Source organism: Channa argus, chromosome 1 (assembly GCF_033026475.1).
Source record: "Channa argus isolate prfri chromosome 1, Channa argus male v1.0, whole genome shotgun sequence".
Taxonomy (NCBI): Eukaryota; Metazoa; Chordata; class Actinopteri; order Anabantiformes; family Channidae; genus Channa; species Channa argus.
In genome coordinates this window covers 13,408,535-13,428,548 of record NC_090197.1, presented here as the reverse complement: position 1 = coordinate 13,428,548, position 20,014 = coordinate 13,408,535, and the positions used below count along the sequence as shown (strand labels likewise).

Below are 20,014 nucleotides of genomic sequence, written 5' to 3'. Positions count from 1 at the left end.
AACTCATCAGAAAAATGTAATGCTCCCAGGATCTGCAAATTATAGTTAGTCTACCTTAATGATGATGCTCATCTTAGTATGTTCAGAATAACATACCTGATGTACTATAAGATAGACCTGTGATACTGGAATAACAGTAAAGTACTTCATTGTTTTTGGGTTTATGCAACAATAGACACATAAGGCTCTGGACAAGACATGTTTGAAAGTTGTGACAAGTGACTCACTTGTGTTTTCTTCTTTCTTTTTTTTTTCTCCCCAACTCTCTCTTCCGAACCAACTCGATGATCATCTCTGCTCCTGACCAATCGGACGCCTGTGTTTGCCTCCTCACCTCCTGCATGGTTCCCTCCAGATTAATCAGCCAATCGATGGGGATTTTCAGAGGAGCTCCACCCACCGCCGCTGCCTGCCCTCCACCCCCCTCCCACTGCACCCCCACCCACTCCATCATCCAACCCTCCATCCAGCCTTTTCTATACAAAATGACTCTGGAACTCACTGAATGGTCTTCTATATGGATTTTCTCTGCTTGTAATAGACAGTAAAAAAGAAAAAAAAAAAGAGAAACTCAATGACAAAAAAGCCATAAACACACTCACACACACACTCACTCACACTCACTCACACACACTCCCACACACAGCATGCACAAACACACAACACTAACATACCAAATAAAGCTGTTGGTGAGAGCTTTCTCTGCAGGATCTCACACACCAGACAAACACATAATGCACAAACTCAGTCTTGGAATGTACAACATACTCTTCCTGTGAAAATTCAGTTGCTTCCTTTATTTTCGGGATTTTTTTATAAGCATTTGGAAAGATTTTGTTTAGGTTTTTCACTCTGAAGGGGAAAACGAGGTGAGAAAAGGATTACCAAGTATTGAATTTGAAGCTGCAGGATTTTTGAAGGCCAACTTTTTTAGATGAGGACTGAGTGCTGACTTTCTTGGATTAGTTTTTTCACATTGCCTGGTCTGAGAATTCAGATCTATAGTAGATCTACAAATAGCAGGACCCAGTGTTAGATTAGTTTTTTTTATTTCCTCGCAAACTGGGACAATATCTGTTTATTGATTTTGTTCTAGTGTATTAGCACTCCATCACTTCTTGAACACCTTTTAATGGTGATTATTCCTTTAAAACATTAATACATGTAACTACTATATAACCAGTTACAAAATTTGTAGCTTGTTGATGATAATTAAGTTGCTTCTAGGAAGACACTAAGACTCTTAAAGTAAGTTCAAATACATTGATACGAGCAATTTGTGCAAGTCTCTTTTGCCGTTTTAGGTTATTGTTCTCAGATTTATTGGTGTGTTAAAAGAGACGCACTTGTTTTCTCATTGCTTGCATGCCCTCCACCATGCCTCCCCAGAACACAGAGTCTGACACTATGCAGGTCAGATCTCTGGTGGGTGGGGTTAATGCTAAAAACTCAACGGCATCAGGCTTGGACGAAGACAAAGGAGCAGCAGGAGGAGAGGCGGATGGATTGGGAGGCGGCGGTCCAGGAGGGGGGGAGTCGGCAAGCGTAGGGTCGATAGAAGGCATTTCTGTGAAGAGATGGGTGATGCACGGGGCCGTGATGTTTGGCCGAGAATTCTGCTACGCCATGGAGACAGCATTGGTGACGCCTGTGCTGCTGCAGATAGGTGAGTGAAGGGTCCACGAACTCGCAACTCACGGCACATTTTGATTTTGGTAAAACAAGGAATCGGCATCTATTCAGTGCTACATTTCACACTGATTTTCTTTTTAAATTGGTGCAGCCTGCAAGGTAAAAAAAAACACTTCATTAATATTGAGTGTTGAAAGAAATCATCAGAAAAAAATAGAAAATAAAACATACATGCTGCAAAGCCTCCAGTCAAAAACCTGCAAGCACCTCGTTGATGAAGACTGCGCAAATGTAAATGATAAGCCAGAATATGAGGATTTTGATTTGGCATCAGAATACTACCTCCTTTTTTGAATAGAATAACAAATATTCAAAGAAAAAGCAGGAGTAGTTGGTGAGCAGGTCTAGTTGTTTATCCTGATGTTGTTCTAGCATTTAAGAAGACACCTTGGCAGCTAAAATATTTATGCATGTAGTCCACCTTCCATTCACCTTGTTCAAATGGACTTTCAGTGGATCTGCCAGAAGCTTAGCTGACGCTTATTTTGACTCGCAGCACACACGCACACACGCGCGCGCGCGCGCACACACACACACACACACACATACATGCAAACACATACACGGACACACTCACTCTCAGACCAGCCTCCAGTTGCGGTGGATGTACCCGGTGTTCTTTTTGAGAGACTTGGAGAAAACAGCTAATCCAACTTTGTCTGGACTCCACTGGAGCCCTCAGAGGAGACAGAGATGGTGTTAGGACTGAAAGAACGACTGGATGAAGGGGAAAAAACGTGAGAGGGAGAAAGAGGAAGGGAAAATAGCTGAAGCAGCTGTAACCCTATTTATATTTCAAAGTCACTTCCCATGCAACCCCTCTCTTTCTTTCTTCTTTTTCTCTCTAAATCTCTCCTTCCCTCTCTGTGACGTAGTGTGATCTCCAAGCTTACATAACGTAGACAACATGGGCGGCAGGTCCCTCTGTGGCCATTGTGACTCCTGGCTTGCTCATCAAGGATGAACCACTACATGGAAACAGGCTTTAAAGTCTTTCTTTCAGTTGTTTCAAAGTGATAATGCCACATCAGGAAAGTTAAAAACATTACATCTTAATTCGGTGTCACGGTCTAAATCTGTAATCTAATAATATGTTGTAGCAGCAGGGGCCTTGATCAGCCATAAATAAAATAAAAGCCATATTAAAACAGTCTTACTGTGGTGGTATCAAACCACAGGGAGTTGATGCATGCCTTTTTTTTTGGTTCTAATTATAGCCCTGGTTTTTCTGAATCCTATTTTTTTTTTTTTTTTTTTTTTTTAGATCACAATATGTCTGAGCCCCTCTTAGTAGATTTTGGAACTGCAGGGAGGTGCAGCTGCCACAGATTAGTCAGCTGAAATACAACTAAAGGAAACCAAGAGGTGATGTTTGTGTCTAGCGGAGGTTCATTACTTATAAGGAGTTAATCCAGTAAAGATGGTCCTTTTTGTGTCAGGTTAACTGGCTGCCTTTCAGTTTGACCTTTTTAACTGACGGAAAAAAAACAGACTTAAATTTAAATGTACATCTTCAAGTCCCACCGAGCTGCACCCACACCCCAGTCACTGTCAGCTATCACACAAAAGGTGGTTTGTGCACTCTCTCTCTCTCTCTCTGTCTCTGTCTCTGTCTCTGTCTCTGTCTCTCTGTCTCTGTCTCTGTCTCTCTGTCTCTGTCTCTCTGTCTCTATCTCTGTGTCTCTGTCTCTGTCTCTCTGTCTCTCTCTGTCTCTCTGTCTCTCTGTCTCTCTCTCTCTCTGTCTCTCTCTCTCTCTCTCGCCCAACTTTTGGGAATAACAATTATCAACCCCCTTCTATGCGGTTAAGGCTCCATCGCTGCTGGTGATTGACTGTAGCTGCTGGAATTAGCTAGAGAGCTGGTAAGCTGACTGGTTGGTTCGCCCTGAGTGAAACGTGTTTGTGTGTGACCCTACAACACTGGGGTCAGTGAAAGACAAAGCATATGCATCTGTGTGTGTTGGGAAGGCACCGTTTGGTCAAGGAGCCCATATTTACACAACCCAGAGAAAGTATAAGAAACCTCTGCCTTACAAGGTCTTGTGTGCAGAGCATGCATAGTTCTGCAAACAAGCTCCTGGCAGCAGTCACTTATGTGAGGATGCAGGCTTCCCCCCTACAGGCACAGACATGTACTTAGTCAGTTTATAATTACCTTTTCAACATGGACCAAATATGTTCCTTTTTATGGGTTTGCTGTTGTTGGCATGCCAGTCACACAGTTCACGTCAGAGTTTACCATCCGATATTTTGTCTTTTCTTAGTAGCAAAAAGAAGCAAGAAAACACTTTTGAGTTTTTGTCCGTTCCACTTTTAGCCTTGTTCCAGACTTCAGAATCACCAAAATGTAAATTCTATCACCATTTTAAATAGGTGTTACCTACGATTCCTTATTGGGGCTACAATGTCTTCGTCAAAGATTTGAAATAGATCAAATCTCCATATGATTTCCATCCATTAAGTGTAAGGAATGGGCTTTTGCTACCTACATTATAGAAACACAACCCTGGGCATTTTAACATTGGGAGTGAATGTATTTCTGGACTGATAAAGCTTTGCTTGTGCACCCCAGGGACATCATTCCCAGCAGAACAGGTATTTCCAGCAGCTGGACATACTATAGTAAATAGCAATATGCAGGTCATTCCCTGCATGTAGACAACATATGCAAATGACGTAACATAAAAGCAGGAAAATTCAGCGTCTGCTCTGGCGCGACTGAGGTAACCGGTTTCATATTTATTTTGTTGTTTCATATTTGTAATTCAATTCAATTTAACTTTATTCATATAGATTGCCAATTTGGCAATGTTCTGTATGTGGAAGAAGGCTGTTCTAGAGACAAATCCTGGTCAACAATAAAAGGTTCCTTGCAGTCGTACTGGAGGCCACAGTTATGGCATTGAGAGTAACGATATGGTTGGACAGCATATTTCTGAGATTTTAGGCCCAAATGCTATGACTTCAGTTTTGTCTGAGTTTAGAAATGGGACAAAAAATAGGACATCCAGGCCTTTATGTCTTGTAGGCATGCTTAGTGTTTAAATAATTGATTTTTTTTTTTTTATTAATTTTTTTTTTCCATCTGGTTCTATAGATAGATATAACTGGGTTTTCTAATAATGTTGCCCAAAGGAACAATTGATCAGACTTGCATCTTTAAGTGTCAGGTTATGAACAACCCAAAGCAACTTCATCTTTTCTTCTTTAAGGTGTAATTTGGATAAAAGCTAGAGGCAAATGGGTACAGTCAGGATAATTTGTATTTTTTGATCCACAGGCTAAAGTCTGTCTCTGATCTCTGCTTAAGATGAAAGGTTTCTTCTGGCCTTTGACAACAATATTATGATTTTATGCAACATTCAGACATTAAAAGATTACTAAACAGGAAGCTCTTTGAATAACTAACAACCAAAAGCCTCTAAGGTGCCTGAGTGAGTGCTGCATCTTGGTTTCCTACTACACCATATCCTAACAGTGCTAATACAAATTAATGCATTTAAGTTTCACCTTTTTCTAACCAAACTCCCAACTCTAAACCAGTAAAATAAACAAAAAAGAAAAATGCTGGAATCTAATGTAACAAAAAAATCAGTTCTCATATAGTTTGGGCAGAAAATGGTGTTTTCATGCAGGAACTATTCAATTATAATAAGAAAATGCTCGGGGCAGTTTACGGCTGTTGCCACACAGGCAACTCAAGTGCACTTTGTGTAGATTTTACTGAGCAGTGGCTGTGATTTATCCTCCCTGTTTTCTACATTTACTGCCCCGAGTAAAAGCATCACCTAATGACTTTATGCAGCCATCAGTGAGATAAGAGTGAGAGAGACATTGAGTCAAAGGAATTAGGGGAGATAATGGAGAGAAAAATTGAGTAAATGGAGGGCAAAAGGAAAAAAGGAAGCCTTTAAAAGGAGAAGGGGAACAAGGAGGAATAGAGGAGGTGATAAGAGCAGGCAACATGTTCTTTTTGGTTCAGACAGTGTTACATTACATAACAAGCTTTCTCAGAACTGAGCTCAAAGTGACACAGAGAAAAGCTGTTAAAGCATCATGACACTCTCTGAAGGTAAATCAGAAGACGTAAGTCCTGGCAACAAAACCTTCTGAACTGACCACTTCAGTTTTAACAGTTCCATGTGAAGAGCAGGAGCAGTGGGATAAACTCCAGAAATAAAGGGAACATTTGGAAGTCTCAGATTAGGGATTCTATCTGACAGGGAGTCTCTGTATGGGAGTGAAATGACTGCAGACACCAGGTAGTACTGCAGAATCAGATGAATTAACACAAGTACATTTACTTATGCAGAAATTAGGGCTGGGAGGTAATGAGTGATGTGAAGGTAAACAGTCAGAGCAGGTTACCACTGAAACGTTAAATTAAATCTATTTAATGTTTTAATGACTCTGCAAAAATCATCTTTTCAATTAATTTCAGTGTTCTGAGATATTCAAATTTGTTTTTGAGAGGAATTAATTTTGTTGCAAACAGTACACTGAGCAGCCACAACATTAATACCACCTGAAGTGACCAGCTGTCAGCACAAAAACTGGTTAAAAACAGCTTAACCTTTGCCAATACATAATTTATGCTAATTCTGTATTAATTATTGCATAAATACCATAATTAGCGTTCTTTAAAATACATTATTTTAGTTTTATACTTTACGTAGAGTAAAAATAATCTGCTCTGTACCTTTTAATGCCCATACTTGCACCTTTTACTTGGGTTATGAGTTTGTGTACTTCTACACCCTCTGCACACAGCGTATTTTATTTGCTGACTATGGGGCTGTGTAGCTGCAGACTGCTTTGTGTTCTCTCTAAGATGTTGACACAATTTCCTACAATCATTTGGAACAAGTTGATTTGCATTATAAATGTGGTTTTGCAACACTGGCAGTTTCTTTCATTCTTTTGAAGAATCTGAGGGCTCAGTAATTACTTGGTAAGATGGAGATTTTTCTGCATATGAGGTCACATTAGGAGTGCAGTCAAAGAATTTGGTGAAACTTGTATAATTTGTTTCGCAAAAGTTTGCCTGCATTCATTTCAATCTGTGAGAGAAAGTCCAGATATTTCCTGGTTACTTTGTCACCTCGGGCCACATTAGTCTGGTTGGCTAACAGCAGGAACAGCAGAGTCTGACGGTGACCCCAAGGGGCTTTTTCATAATTAATCTTAATTCTTAATCCGTTTATTTGCTGTGTTTGTGTACAGCAGAGCTATGCCTCCAACGTGTTCTACCCTGACCTGCTCTGGGCTGGGTGACTCTGTAACTTTGTTATCCTCCTTTGGATGCCTCGTTGTCTTAAAGGTGATTACAACAATTCAACAGGAAATGTCCCTCTGTTCATTCAGGTTTTGTGAAAGCCTCAGCTCACTGTATTGGTGTCTTGACCTTTATTTCATTTGATTCCCTTTACTAAAGGCCACAGCTTTTGGATTTACCATACTCCGTTAATATACAGCAAAACTGAGAGATGAACAATGTTTCTGTTGAAGTCAACAAGAGGGCCTGTTATGTGTCTTTCTAGCCATAAGACTTGAGGCTGTAATCGGTGCCAACTCTGCTTTACCAAAGTATTAAGTAAAGGCTGTGAATATAATGTACAGGGGATTTTTTTTAATTTATTTACTTAATTTTTTTAAATACATTTTTAAAGATTTCACTTCTTTCACGTTGTCATTATGAGGTGTCGTTTGTAGAATTTTGAAGAAAATAATTTTGGAATAAGGCTGTAACATAACAAAATGTAAAAAAACAAGTTGTGAATACTTCCTGGATGCACTGTATGTCTGTGTAGCAAACCTTTGGCCCACTTAACCAGATATGCAACATGCAGGCTACAATTTTCAAAAGAAGAATGTCCTCATTACTAATAAATAAAGTAAATGCAATTCTTGCCATGCGCATACATAAGCATCCGCAAGCTCTGTAGAACAAGAAAACTTTAACTGCAGTTTTTCATTTGTTAAATATGACAGAGTTGTTTACATGTGGAGGAAGTGGAACCATTTTTAGGATGATTTCTTTAGGATCATACAATTTTCATACCAAATGCACATTTTTAGCTTCATGTTTAAATATATTGTGTGACAAAATAAAGCATCCCATGCTAATTACATGCGGTATATCAGCCTGATCTTGCATTCTTTATACTAGCATCCCAGGTAACCTAATCCATTCAGTGATCCCATCACGTTAGTTGGTCTAATCTAGCAGATGACCTTGCAGACAGTGTAATACAGGGTTATATAAATGACTGGCTCAATGCCACATGGTGACTAATCACCATAATCTGACCCAGTCACTCATGGGTAGTTGGAGGACAGATTAGGTGAATAAATGGATAGAATGTGCTTTAAAATAACCGTATGACTGAGTCAGGTTAAATAAAAAAAGATTATCAGGGGACAAATATACTATACATTGGACAGAGAAAATTCTCTGTGTGGAGACAACGTAGGAGCCTCTGGATTTATTCTTGATAGTCTGGAAGACCTCATAACCCCAGTCTCCTGTCGTTCTGTCCTACGTTTTCACACTTCTGCCAATCTCCCCTGAGGGACAACCCCCCGCCCCCAGTCTATTCAGCCTACAGTTATTTAAAGCCTTCCTATTAATAGTGCTTTATATAATCGCTGCAGTAACTTTATCACCATATACTCACAAAATCACTATAAAGGGTTTCAGAGAGGGGATTTTTGCTAACATAACCAGTTTTGCAGGGTGGTCTCTGGATCTAATACTAATGCAGTGAAAAACAAAGTCAAATGCCAGCACAAGTTTGTGATGATTAATGGCAGTAGTTCACAAAATATCGTTTTTGACTTATAAGGGGGTAATAAAGAGGGTTCTTCTATAATCAAAACTGTGGCAGAGGTAGCATTCATGTGTGTTTGTGTTATGTAAATGCAGAGTCAGCAGACACTTTAGTCCTTAACACAAAGCCATATTATGTCCCTTAATGTGTGTGCACATGTTTTTCCATGCAACAGGCGTAATGTTAGGAATGCGTGTCGTATTAGTGGAAGATGTTAGGAATGCAGAACTGTGTGTGTGTATAGGTGAAGTCATCAAAAACAAACTACCACCAGAGCTCTGAGGTGATGATGGAAGCAAACTCTTCAAACAAGGGCAATGAGTACTAAATGGTTTTACAATGTTTATTTTGTTGCAGTTAAACAGGATAAAAATACAATGAGTAATAATAACTCACAACCACCAACATGACTTTCTTGTCACCTTGATATCTATATATTAGGTTTTGACATAAAATACAGACTTATTTGGACTGCGGCAAAATTCTGTCAGTCAAAGTGACCAGAAAATCTATAAAACCTAGCACACACACACACACACACACACACACACACACACACACACACACACACACACACACACACACACACACACACAAAGGTCTAATAGCAGCGAGCCATTATTGGTCTGGCTCAGGGTTAGTTTGTGCGTGTGCGCGTATGTGTATGTGTTTGCACATTTTTTGACAGAGGTGTGGAAAAGCATCTGCGCTCTCTCCTGTTGATGTTTGTTTACATTAAATGGTAGGATCAAAAACTGATTGGTCTCATATCCAGCTAAAATGATTAAGGTGGAGGTCATTTAAGTCGAAATGTATTTACAGGATGCTGGCATATTCTGTCAACAGTACAACTTGAGGTAAAATGCTAAAGGAAGTGACCATTGTCCAGGACAACAGATCAGAAATAGGTGTTTACTGTACTTGTGCTTACATAATAATACTGACTGATCCCTGCTGATTAGCTTTATTGATCACTTCTTTAGTAAAGAAACGGCCTGTCAGTGATTGTATTTCGTGTGTGTGTGGCGAGTCGATCAGATTAGCAGAGCTGCTTCCCTGTTGTCAGTCACATATGGTCTCATATTAATGTTAATGGCTGATGGTAGAAGCAAAAAACAGTATATTTAAATAACCTTTGCCAGACTTGCTTCTGTAACGCTCTTCCTCAGTATCACTCTCACGGTAGGAGGTAGCAGCTTTACTGCAGTGGTGTTACATAACTCTGTTGACTAAATGCGTGTGTTTGTGTGTGTCTGTGCATACGTGCAAATTCCATCTTCATGCAACTTTAATGCCACTCTTATACTGTGATGATGGTTAGCATTTTTCATTTTTTGTACAAACGCACACACGTTACACAATATCATATGAGCTGATTGGATGACTTTAAAACCAGTTTCCATTCAGTATTAATAGGATTGTGTGTGTGTGTGTGTGTGTTGTGATCAGGTTCAATTTCAAAGTACATATTGAAATTCTCATTCGGTGTACAGTTTTCCAGTTTTATTACAATTGTTTTTTTTCTGCACTTAACTACACAGTTTCTTATTGTCAGCTGTGCTACACAGTCACCACACATCACTCAGGATTTGTCTCAAACAGGCACTTTAATAATGACCTTGGCTGTGCTGCATGTGCACCTTCGGTCTGCATTTGCTTGATTGCTGATTCACTTGTGCCTGGGTACTGGAGACAGTTTGTATGCTTGTTGTGTGATTGATGTTCTTGTCATCTCTGGCTGCTGGGAAGCGCTATGACTCATTCTTTTCTCTTCTGCCCTTTTCTTTTTCTGTCTCTGTCCTTCTCACTTTTTTAAATTCATGTTTTAATTCATCTTTATTATTATTTGCTGTGATTTCAGCAGCGTTTGAGTCACCAGGTTTCACAAATATCTGCAGCATGTTCTGTATTTGTTAGAAAGCTGTTAGTTTGACATTTACATTACCTATAAAATGATTGTGCTCTTCACAAACTAATGTTTTATTGTTTTAATAAAGGTTTTTAAAAAATCTAAATATATTAAGAAATAAATGTGCAAATTGATAACAGATTTTTTGTGGCTACTTTTTTAACTATAAAGTGAATAAATGCTGAATAAATGCAGGAATTATTGGAGGGGATGATAATTCAATTTAACAACAACAGCATATTTTCATCATATTTGAGAAGTTGGGCTAAGCAATCGTTGTTTTCTTCACTCTGTTTATAATGAAAAATAATGTTGTTACTCTTTATTAGAGATGTACAGCATATGTAGAAACAAATGTTTGCATGAAATCTTCCAGCTGTGTTATACTCAGTTGCTTATTTCTTTGGAGCTACAGTATAATTTACAATGTGCTGCTTTCTGGTTAAAAGCTCACTGAAAAGGCAGAGAAATGATTATAATGTGATAATGGTTTTAATGGTTGGGTATGCTCTCAAGGACATGTCCAAGAGTAAAAATACAGACAACATGAAAATGACAAATAACATACAAGGGAAGGAAACTACGGACAACATTAGAATAGCCTAAAGAAGGCAGGTCCAGGAGCAGTGTGTTTGGCTGTTCTAACACAATTACTGGTCTACGTGTGTGTGTGGGCATGTAGTGGTTAAGTGTGTCCAGTGTATACAGTAGCAAGGGTAGCAGCAATGTATCAGTAAGTATGAGGTCAGCTGCTAATGACTGTGATGGCCCGTTTCCTGGCTCTCAATGTGTACAAGTCCTGAAGAGTGGGCAGGGGAGCACCAATGTTTCTTACTGCAGTTCTTGCTTTCAGCTACAGGCTGTTCTTGTCCTGTTTGGTGACTGCGCCAAAGCAAACTGTGATGGAGAAGCAAAGCACAGACTCAATGTAGACAGCAACGTAGAACTGGATAAGCAGCTCTTGTGGCAGGTCAAACTTCCTCAGCTGTCATAGGAAATGCATCCAGTGCTGAGTCTTTCTGAGCATAGTAGATGTTGATCTCCCACCTCAAGCCAAGTGAAATAGTGGACCCCCAAAATTTAAAGCATTTCACAGTTGACACAGGCCTGGAGGATATAATGAGGGAAAGAGGTGTCTCATCTCTACAGTCTTGAGCGTGTTCAATTCCAGGTCGTTTTGACTGCACCACAGCACCATCTGGTCAACCTCGCATTGCTTTGCAGTCTCATCCTCATCTCGGATGAAGCCGATAACAGTTGTGTCGTCTGCAAACTTTAGGAGCTTGACAGTCAAGTCGCTTGAGGGGCAGTCGTTTGTATAGGGAGAGAATAGCAGAAAAATGCTCAGTAACCTAAAGAAAAGCAGCTTTTCTGAGACAGACATGGCTCTGTGTGTGTTTTTGTTGGAATGCTCTCCCCCCCCAAAAGCCTCTGCAGTGTTGGCATAAAACCCGAAGCCAGATGCTTATCAATAATAAAATACTGTTATTATTTAAAATCTGCTCCCAACAACCATCTGTCACAAACTTTTCTTTCCTTTCTTCCCCTCTGAATAATACACCTGACTCAGATCACGTTTTGTTTATTCAAAAACACCTGCTTCCTCCTTTCATTTCCTCATACTCTCTCCCTCTCTCTCATTCTATTGCTCTCACCCTTTTTCCTTCCTGGCCACTTTCTCCCTTCATGACCTCTGCCTTGCTCTCGCTTTCACACCATTTCTCTTGCTCTTTTCAGGCACTCTTGTCATTTTTCTTGTAGATTTCTCACGCCAGCAGCAGGATATGAAAGGATTGTTTTGTGCTTATGGGAGAGTGGGAATGGGAGCAATAGAAAAAAAAGAGGACAAATGATATGTTTGTTGGTTTTTCAGGAAAAAGTCTGATTGTTTAATTTTTAGCTTGGGGTTTATAGAAGTGTTGCTCCTTTGAGAAGAAAAGGAGAAGATAGAGGGATTGAGGGAGATGTGAGGACACATAGAAAAAAAACACTGTGGTCATGAATGGGGGCATATTCAGAGATGGGGCGAGCGATTAGAAAAAAGATGATTTGTGATAGTATACAGCTTTTATAGAAGAATGTGTACCCACTGTGTAATTAAAATAACTTAAAATCAAGATAGTTTTTTGGATAAAATCTATAAGGGTGTCTCCACATTGAAGGGATGGCAGCTCAAATGACTAAAAACAAGTAGTTTTATTAAATAAGAACATTTGGCAATGTGGTCTTTAGAAAATGTTACTCAAAAATTGGTTCATAGGAACTACTTTCTATGATCGAATAATTCCACATTCTGTCGTTTTTGAAAAGGTTAAAAAGTGAAAATTAAGTGCTTTTTCTTGAAAGTCATAAACATGTGACCCACTCTGATGGTGTGACTCATTCAAGTAAATGTTCGCAGTAGGTGTGACTGAAAACAGGTTTTACTTAGTGTTTTCATTACTTCATTCAGTACATTTGTACCAAAAATGCTGCAACTTTATAAGGTAACCATGCAGTGTTATTCCTTTTTGAAGGTTAAAGGCTTTTATTCACTTCAGATAAATTTTATGACACTTTTGCGGATAAGGAAGATTGTGGATTTTGTCCCTTATCACTTAAAGAGGAAGCATCCTTTGGAGGAAAAGCCAGTATTACCAGGTGGATTGGTTACAGCACCCAACTGTTCCTATAAGTCAGACTTGAAAACGCTGTGAATGTTGCAGAAACACCTGAAAATGGACAACAATGAAGCTCTTTTACAGGGGAATAATTTATCAGACTTGTGCGCACACATACACACACACGCACACACATTGGTCAGATCAGTTATTGTTAGTTTTTGTCTTTTTGTGAGATTGACAGTGAGAAACATGGATAAGCCATTTGTCTTTAAAGCCTCCAGACTTTAATAAAAACAATATGCATCAAAGACTGAGAGCCATGTTTTATTTTGTCTGTTTGTTTGTTTGTTTGTTTGTTTGTTTGTTTTTTGTCTCTTATGTCATAATCCTTTGCAAACTTAGTGTGCAGCGGAACTCATTTACGTTTAAAGTGGTTTAACACTTAATTATAGACCTTACACTGACAAGAGACAACTGTCAAATATGTAAATGTTATCCAGCAGTGTGCAGTACTTTTACATAAACTTGTTCTACCATTGAAATTGCGGTTAATGTTTACAGTGTTTTCTAGAGTGGCACTGCAACCATGTGTTTTTCCAAGTTCAGTGTCTGTAGTTTATGGGATTTGAACGACCATATCCTTTACACAACAGTGGGATGCAGAAGGCTTTTCCTACAACTTTTTAAAAGTGTCTTCCAAACTTCCTGTACTGTAGCTGCGGGGAGCTTTTTCAAAACAAAACATACAAGTGCCAAAACACAGAAATAGAGTAATCCTTGTTCAAGTTTTGTGGAAACAAGAAGAGGACTGTTGTAAGAATTTGCAGCAAAGATGAGAGCTCAGTATTCATATGCAGCAATTGCAAATATCTCTTTGAAAAACAAAACAGAAGCGTCATTTGTTGAAGTGGAATTAAAGTCTGCAGGCAGACGCAGTAGAGAAGGGTAAAGTAATGTTGGACTTTGGCTAAGAAGCTCCTTTACTATTGGCTTCAACATCAAAATCAGGATCATGTAATGCTACATGGAATCACTTTCACTTATTGAAGTGTTTTAGAAACACAATAGCCTTGCTGGTATATTTGTGTAAGACTTTCCCCCAAGTTCAAATGAGGTACAGTGTGTCTAATCTAAGATTTAATGGTTAGAAAACAATTGGAGCTAAAGCAGCGTTTTACTCCTGGTGCATTTCTGAAAGCAGGGACAACATGGAGAAACACAAAGTCTACGCTGGAGTTTGGTATATGGGTAGCTGGTACTCTAGCAGTCACACACAAAAAATGGAGTTGTGTGTGTGTGGGGGGGAGTGCATAGTAAAAATGTGTGCTTTGATGATGGTGCAGATTGTACATTTTTCTTTCCCACGATCAAGCGACTCTGTTGGTATCTCCATCCTTCCGGCTTTCAGCCTCTGTCCTCCTCCATCTCTCACTCTTTCACAGTGTGTCCTCTCTTTTTGAATTTCCTTTGATCTTAATCCTTTCTCACACCTCATGTCTCTCCCTGTCTCATTCTACACTCATTTATTTTTCTCTCTTTCCAAAATACTTCCTGCGTCTCAATTCTCTCAGCATTGTTCACTGTGAATGTGTGTGTTTGCACATACAGTACAAGGAGTGTGTGGGAAAAAGGAGCTGTGGAATATTGTGGAATTGTTTTTTGTTTTTTTGTTTTTTTTTTTGGTAGGTGAGTCTGTATGGCTTTGGGTGTGTATGTGTGGGAACAGAGACCTATTTATTTACTAGGTGTTTTTCTGTATCATTTGTGTGGGTGGGTGTGTGTGTGTGTGTGTGTGTGGTGGCGGGGACTATTTACAAGAGAGTGTTTTCCTGTTTTGATGTTGACAAACCTACAGACAGACTGATTCCTATCTGCCACTTTGTCTCCCACTTTATGACTGTGCCACTGTGTTTGTGTTGGTGGATTTTGTATTTGTATGTGTTCTCTGTCTACTTGTATCTTGTTTTTCCTGGATACAAATGCATGTTGTACATACTGTAGGTGTGTGTCTGTGTGAGAGAGAGACGGAGAAAGAGAGAGAGACTGAAAGGGTTGGAGAAAAAATAAATGTGAAACAAATGGAGAGAAACAAAAGCTTTCCTTAGTCTGAACAAACCCCAAAACAGGAAGACATGTGTGAATGACACAGTCATATTAGGAGCCAGGAAGCGAAGGTGATGGAGTGTCTGCTATGACAGAGTTCCCAAGATCGGGTCACAAAGACGACAGTGGTCAAGCCCGGTTTATGGCCCCTTCATGAAAAACACAGAGGTCAACAGTTGTACAGGGCAACAGGAACATGGCCTGGGAAGTTTTAAGAGGCTGTAAAGTTAATGTTACACTCCTGTGTGATTCAGCAGTGCCACTCAGTCCCAGCTCAATTTAGAGGCATGGAGTTTGGCATGACTTCAAATATCACTGATTGTGGGCTTTCTATTCACTGTGGTGTATCTGATAAGTCTCCAGGGAGACATCAAGAAAATGGGATATACCTGGTGACGATGGAGAAATCTGGAGATACATTTCTGCCGGCTCAGAAATGAAGTGACCTAAATGAGAAATGAAGTGACCAGAACAAAGTCACATATTGTCTAGGCTAGAGCACATCTTCCTCTTGATTGATGCATATAATACAATACAGCAACTTTTATTCTAAACACTGTCATTATTTATTTAATGATTTAGCATTTTTTCCTAATGTATGCAGTGGTCAGAGCACCGAACGAGTTTTCATGTCACAAGGCTGTGACTATACCAAACCTGTTTGTGGGTGCTGGAGTTTGAGGGATGCTGGTCATGTGATGATATGACTGGGAGCTTTAAGCTTGTCCCAGAAAGCACATGTGGTTTATTGTGCTGACAAAAACATGGTAAAGATTACACAAATGTTGATCACTGAAAAGGTATGACAGTTCCCTATGTACCTAAAAACAAGAATGTTTCTTGTGTCTTTCTACTGTTGACTAATGAATGAAAATAAAAAAGATGAAAACTATGTTCCGTTGTAAGTACATGGCATGACCCTGTAGTCCTGGCAGATAGCAATATATTATGGCTGAAATAGTTTTGAAATAATACCGTGTGAGTTCTCCCTGAACTGTCCATCAATAGTCAGTTAATACATAGGTAAAAATACTTGATTTGAATTATGACTTAAGATGTTGTTAGCTGGCACTTTTGAATGGTGATGACTGTAAATCATGTTGTTCACTGTGAGAGATCTATAGACTGGACAATAACTCCCCCACCCCCACCCCCAAAGACATGTGATTCGACATCTGGAGTGAAACATGAGAATTACCATGATTGCACCAGGGAGGTTTTCACATGATAGCAGCTGAGTGATGCAAGATCTTTCTTGAATTGCAGACCAATTGACGTTATTGTCTCCCATGCTGTTGATGTGCCGTCTCAGTCAGCAGGTAAAGTACACAGATAGACACACTTCAGATACACAGGACATACCTCAGGCTGTGCACATTAACTGCACTGATAAAGGCCTGTTAAAGTGTCTGTACTAGAGGTGGAGACATTTTAAATTAGCTCTTGATGATTGAATATAATGGCACCCCATTAGTGATGTTTGTCTCATTAAAGAGGTCTTCTTCAGTAATATGAAAATGCATTTGGAGGAGCCTAATGTTCTCAATTTAGCCTCGTCTGTCCCTCTGTCTCTATTGTTCACTAAGCATCGAGTTATCAATGGCATATCTTAATCCTCTTCTGTAGTTTGTTAAAACATCATAGTTATATTTTTTTTTAAATCAAACTCCAAACTGCACTTTTTAATGTGTAAATGTGCAGTTCCTGAACAATAAGGGTTGTTTTGACTGTGGCACGATGTGAAATGTGCTTTATGGACACTTGCACCTCAACATACACTATCTAAACATACCTGCATGTCAAATTGTCAATTTCAGAAACTAATTTGTGGGATGCGGCCACCCTTTGGTTTCCAACTAGACTTTTAGATAAACATTTAGCTCGAAGCATAAAGTTTCAAAGTGCATTTCCCAAACTTTTGGCAGAGCATTTCATAATTATTTGAGCCAAAATAGCCTGGCATTCATTCAGACTGGAAGCAGACAAATTTTTAAGAATAGGACAGAGTAGATATTTTTAGTGTCTGTCTCTCTTCCTGTCTCTGCACAAAAAAAGGACACTGTGGCAGCCAAATGCCATTTAGTGTATTTTGATTGAGCTGCATTAACAGTTTGACAGCGAGACAATGATAGAGTTCTGATTTAATTACTTTCAGTTCAGCTGACTTCACTTAAACTGAAACTTAAACTGTAGAACTGTCTGCCTCCGCAGGAGTCACAACCTCCTCTTTTCTCTGTCTGCAGCTCAGTGAAGTCATGGCTCTGTGTCCAAGTCTGTGTCTGAGGGTGTAGTCTGGCATTGTCATTCATAATATGGGTGTGTGATGACTGAGTTACTGATTTCATTATGTGCTGATTTATTGTATTAACACACTGTGACATTAGACTGTTGTGAGTAACAAATAATAGATTTTTTTTATTGTGTATAATGTGCAATGGCCAAGACAATAGGCCTTCCTACAATCCATATCTGATCTTGGTCTGGACAATATTGCCAAACGTCAATACATTAACACTCTTTAGAACATGCCAATTTTTTATTTTTTTTTCCCCACATGCCTTTGGGAAAGAAGTGCTAAATCAGTGAAAACTGTCTTCAGGTAAAGCAAACTTACAGCGCTTGCACAAGCGAAGAAAAGACAAACAATTCGTTGTTTAAGTAAGAAGATTTGTGTTGTATCTTTGACTCATGGCTTTGATAAAGATGGTTCGATTCACCTTTTACTCAACTGCTCTGTTTATGAGGGACTGTGATCAGATGGTGTGTCTCTTGCTCTGAGAGCAGTTGTCATGAGGAGCTCATTAATCTCTGGTTTTATTAATAATGAGGTGTGTGGGAGATGGGTTTGATTATTATGCAAAAGTGCTGACAGCAACTACAGTGTGTGTTTCCATCGATAGGTTGCATCCTGTGGAAGTCTATTTCCATTGACACATTCTTATTTGAGACCCTGTCATCCTGTGTGTTTGTGTTTGTGTTTGTAATCTTCACCTGGTTCCCACTGATGGAAAGTTCAGGCACAGCGTAATTAAACAAGGGCTCAGGAACAAGTAAAATTCAACAAAGATTTGATATAAAAAGATAATACACTCATCTACACTCATACACTGTATTATTTCAAGTTCAATTTTTAAACTGAAGTTTTAATAAGTCTCTGCCAAGATCCCTTTTCAGAAATAACAGAAATTTTTTCAAAAGAAGCAACATAAAGACATTTATTTAATTGATTTACATGGTCATAATCACCACATTCCTGGAAGATAAAACAGTGTCTGTGCTGTGTCTGATGCATCTGTTACTTAAAAACTCTCCTGCTCGTCTTCTCTGTATTAAACAGCACATAGGAGATGATGTTGTCGCAGTCCTGAGTGTGATAATCCAGAGTTAGTGCTAACACAAACGTTCAATAAACCTGAGGTAGATCCACCTGTCGCGTGCTGTTGCCCTGGCTTCCTCTCATCTCGCCTTTGTGCAGGTTTTAACAGTAGGTGTTGAAAACAGCCACAGTTCAAGTGAGGTGGCAATGCAAGCCACAGCCTGTTTGTGTCTGCACACTTGACCTGTGACTGTAGCAACACTGGTAGCATGTAGCAATACACTTAAATGCTGTATGAAATATGTATTAAATAATATAGTCACAGCAGAATATTGTTACCTTAAATATGATTATAGTAAAATTTGCTGTAAACAGAGCATGTATGTCCTGGCATGTGCAGGCTTCTGGTTTTGGGATTCAGCGTTGAACATGGAATATTCTGATACACTCTAATATAATAATAAATGTAAGGATGTTGCTACATATGTCTGGAAATAAATGGTCTGATGCCCTAACTGTGAGCTCAATATGACTTTCCTCAAGGTGATAATAAACTCCCAATAAAGAATTAGATTTATTTGTTTATTTTTTTTGGTAGTTTCAACACCATCACTCTCACTAAAACAACTACAGGGAAGGTAAATACCCTTAGTTTTTCCTAAAGGCTCAGCCCAACTGAAAATCTTTAAACTTTACCGTAGGAATTTCTCCTCTAATTAGGATGTTACTTGCACCCCCTGGTGGATGACCAAAAAACATAATGTTTGAATCTCAAATGTTTGTTGATTTTTCAATGTGGGTGAAAATCCCCCAAATTCTTTAGGTTGAAGAGTGAAGTCTCACTCTAGCTGTGTCTGTGTACTGTATGGAAATCAGATCTATGCCTCTGTCTGGGTTTCTTCAGGTCTTCCAGAGCAGTACTACAGTCTGACATGGTTCCTCAGCCCAGTTCTTGGCCTTATGTTCACTCCTCTGATCGGCTCAGCCAGCGACCGCTGCACACTGCGATGGGGCAGAAGGAGGCCGTTCATCCTGGCTCTATGTATAGGAACCCTGCTTGGAGTGGCTCTTTTTCTGAATGGATCGCTCATAGGTGAGTATTAAAAACCCATTCTTATTTCATAATATTTCATTTTGAACTTTGATATCTTTTTACAAATCACGTATATATGGCCAAACATAGGAAGGAGGCTTTTCCCTTTTTTGTTTAGCAGTTTTAGATGATTCTTCTGCATGTAAATTAATACCAATGTCTGCATCGCTCTGGACACAATGACACATTAATTATTAAATATGTCTGTAGGAAATTATCATCAAACAACGTGAAGCTTACCCAGCTTAATATTACGTGTGCAACATATTCCCTTACAGTTTCATGTAGTCTCAATAATCATCAGGTATTTTTCATCCAGTTATTGTTGTCAGAGCAGAGAGAACATAGTGTATAACAACAATTTGTTCTATTATAAAATGCTGCAGGGTAAATACTGCATCATTGGTTAGGAACAATACTACTATTGTTGTATATTGTTACATTTACCTTTTGGGGGGTTTACATGTA

At 39.1% G+C, this 20,014-nt stretch overlaps 1 protein-coding gene across 2 annotated transcripts in view; it reads left to right on the top strand.

The window, feature by feature from the left end:
- Positions 1-20,014, top strand: part of LOC137124426 (solute carrier family 45 member 4) — a 49,898-nt gene that overhangs the window by 17,984 nt on the left and 11,900 nt on the right. For both annotated transcript variants that reach the window (XM_067499359.1, XM_067499348.1), the window contains exons 3-4: positions 356-1,666; positions 19,358-19,546. In XM_067499359.1, coding sequence (XP_067355460.1) covers positions 1,366-1,666; positions 19,358-19,546 — 490 coding nt within the window. In that variant the 5' untranslated portion in view covers positions 356-1,365. The remainder of the gene's footprint in view (positions 1-355; positions 1,667-19,357; positions 19,547-20,014) is intronic.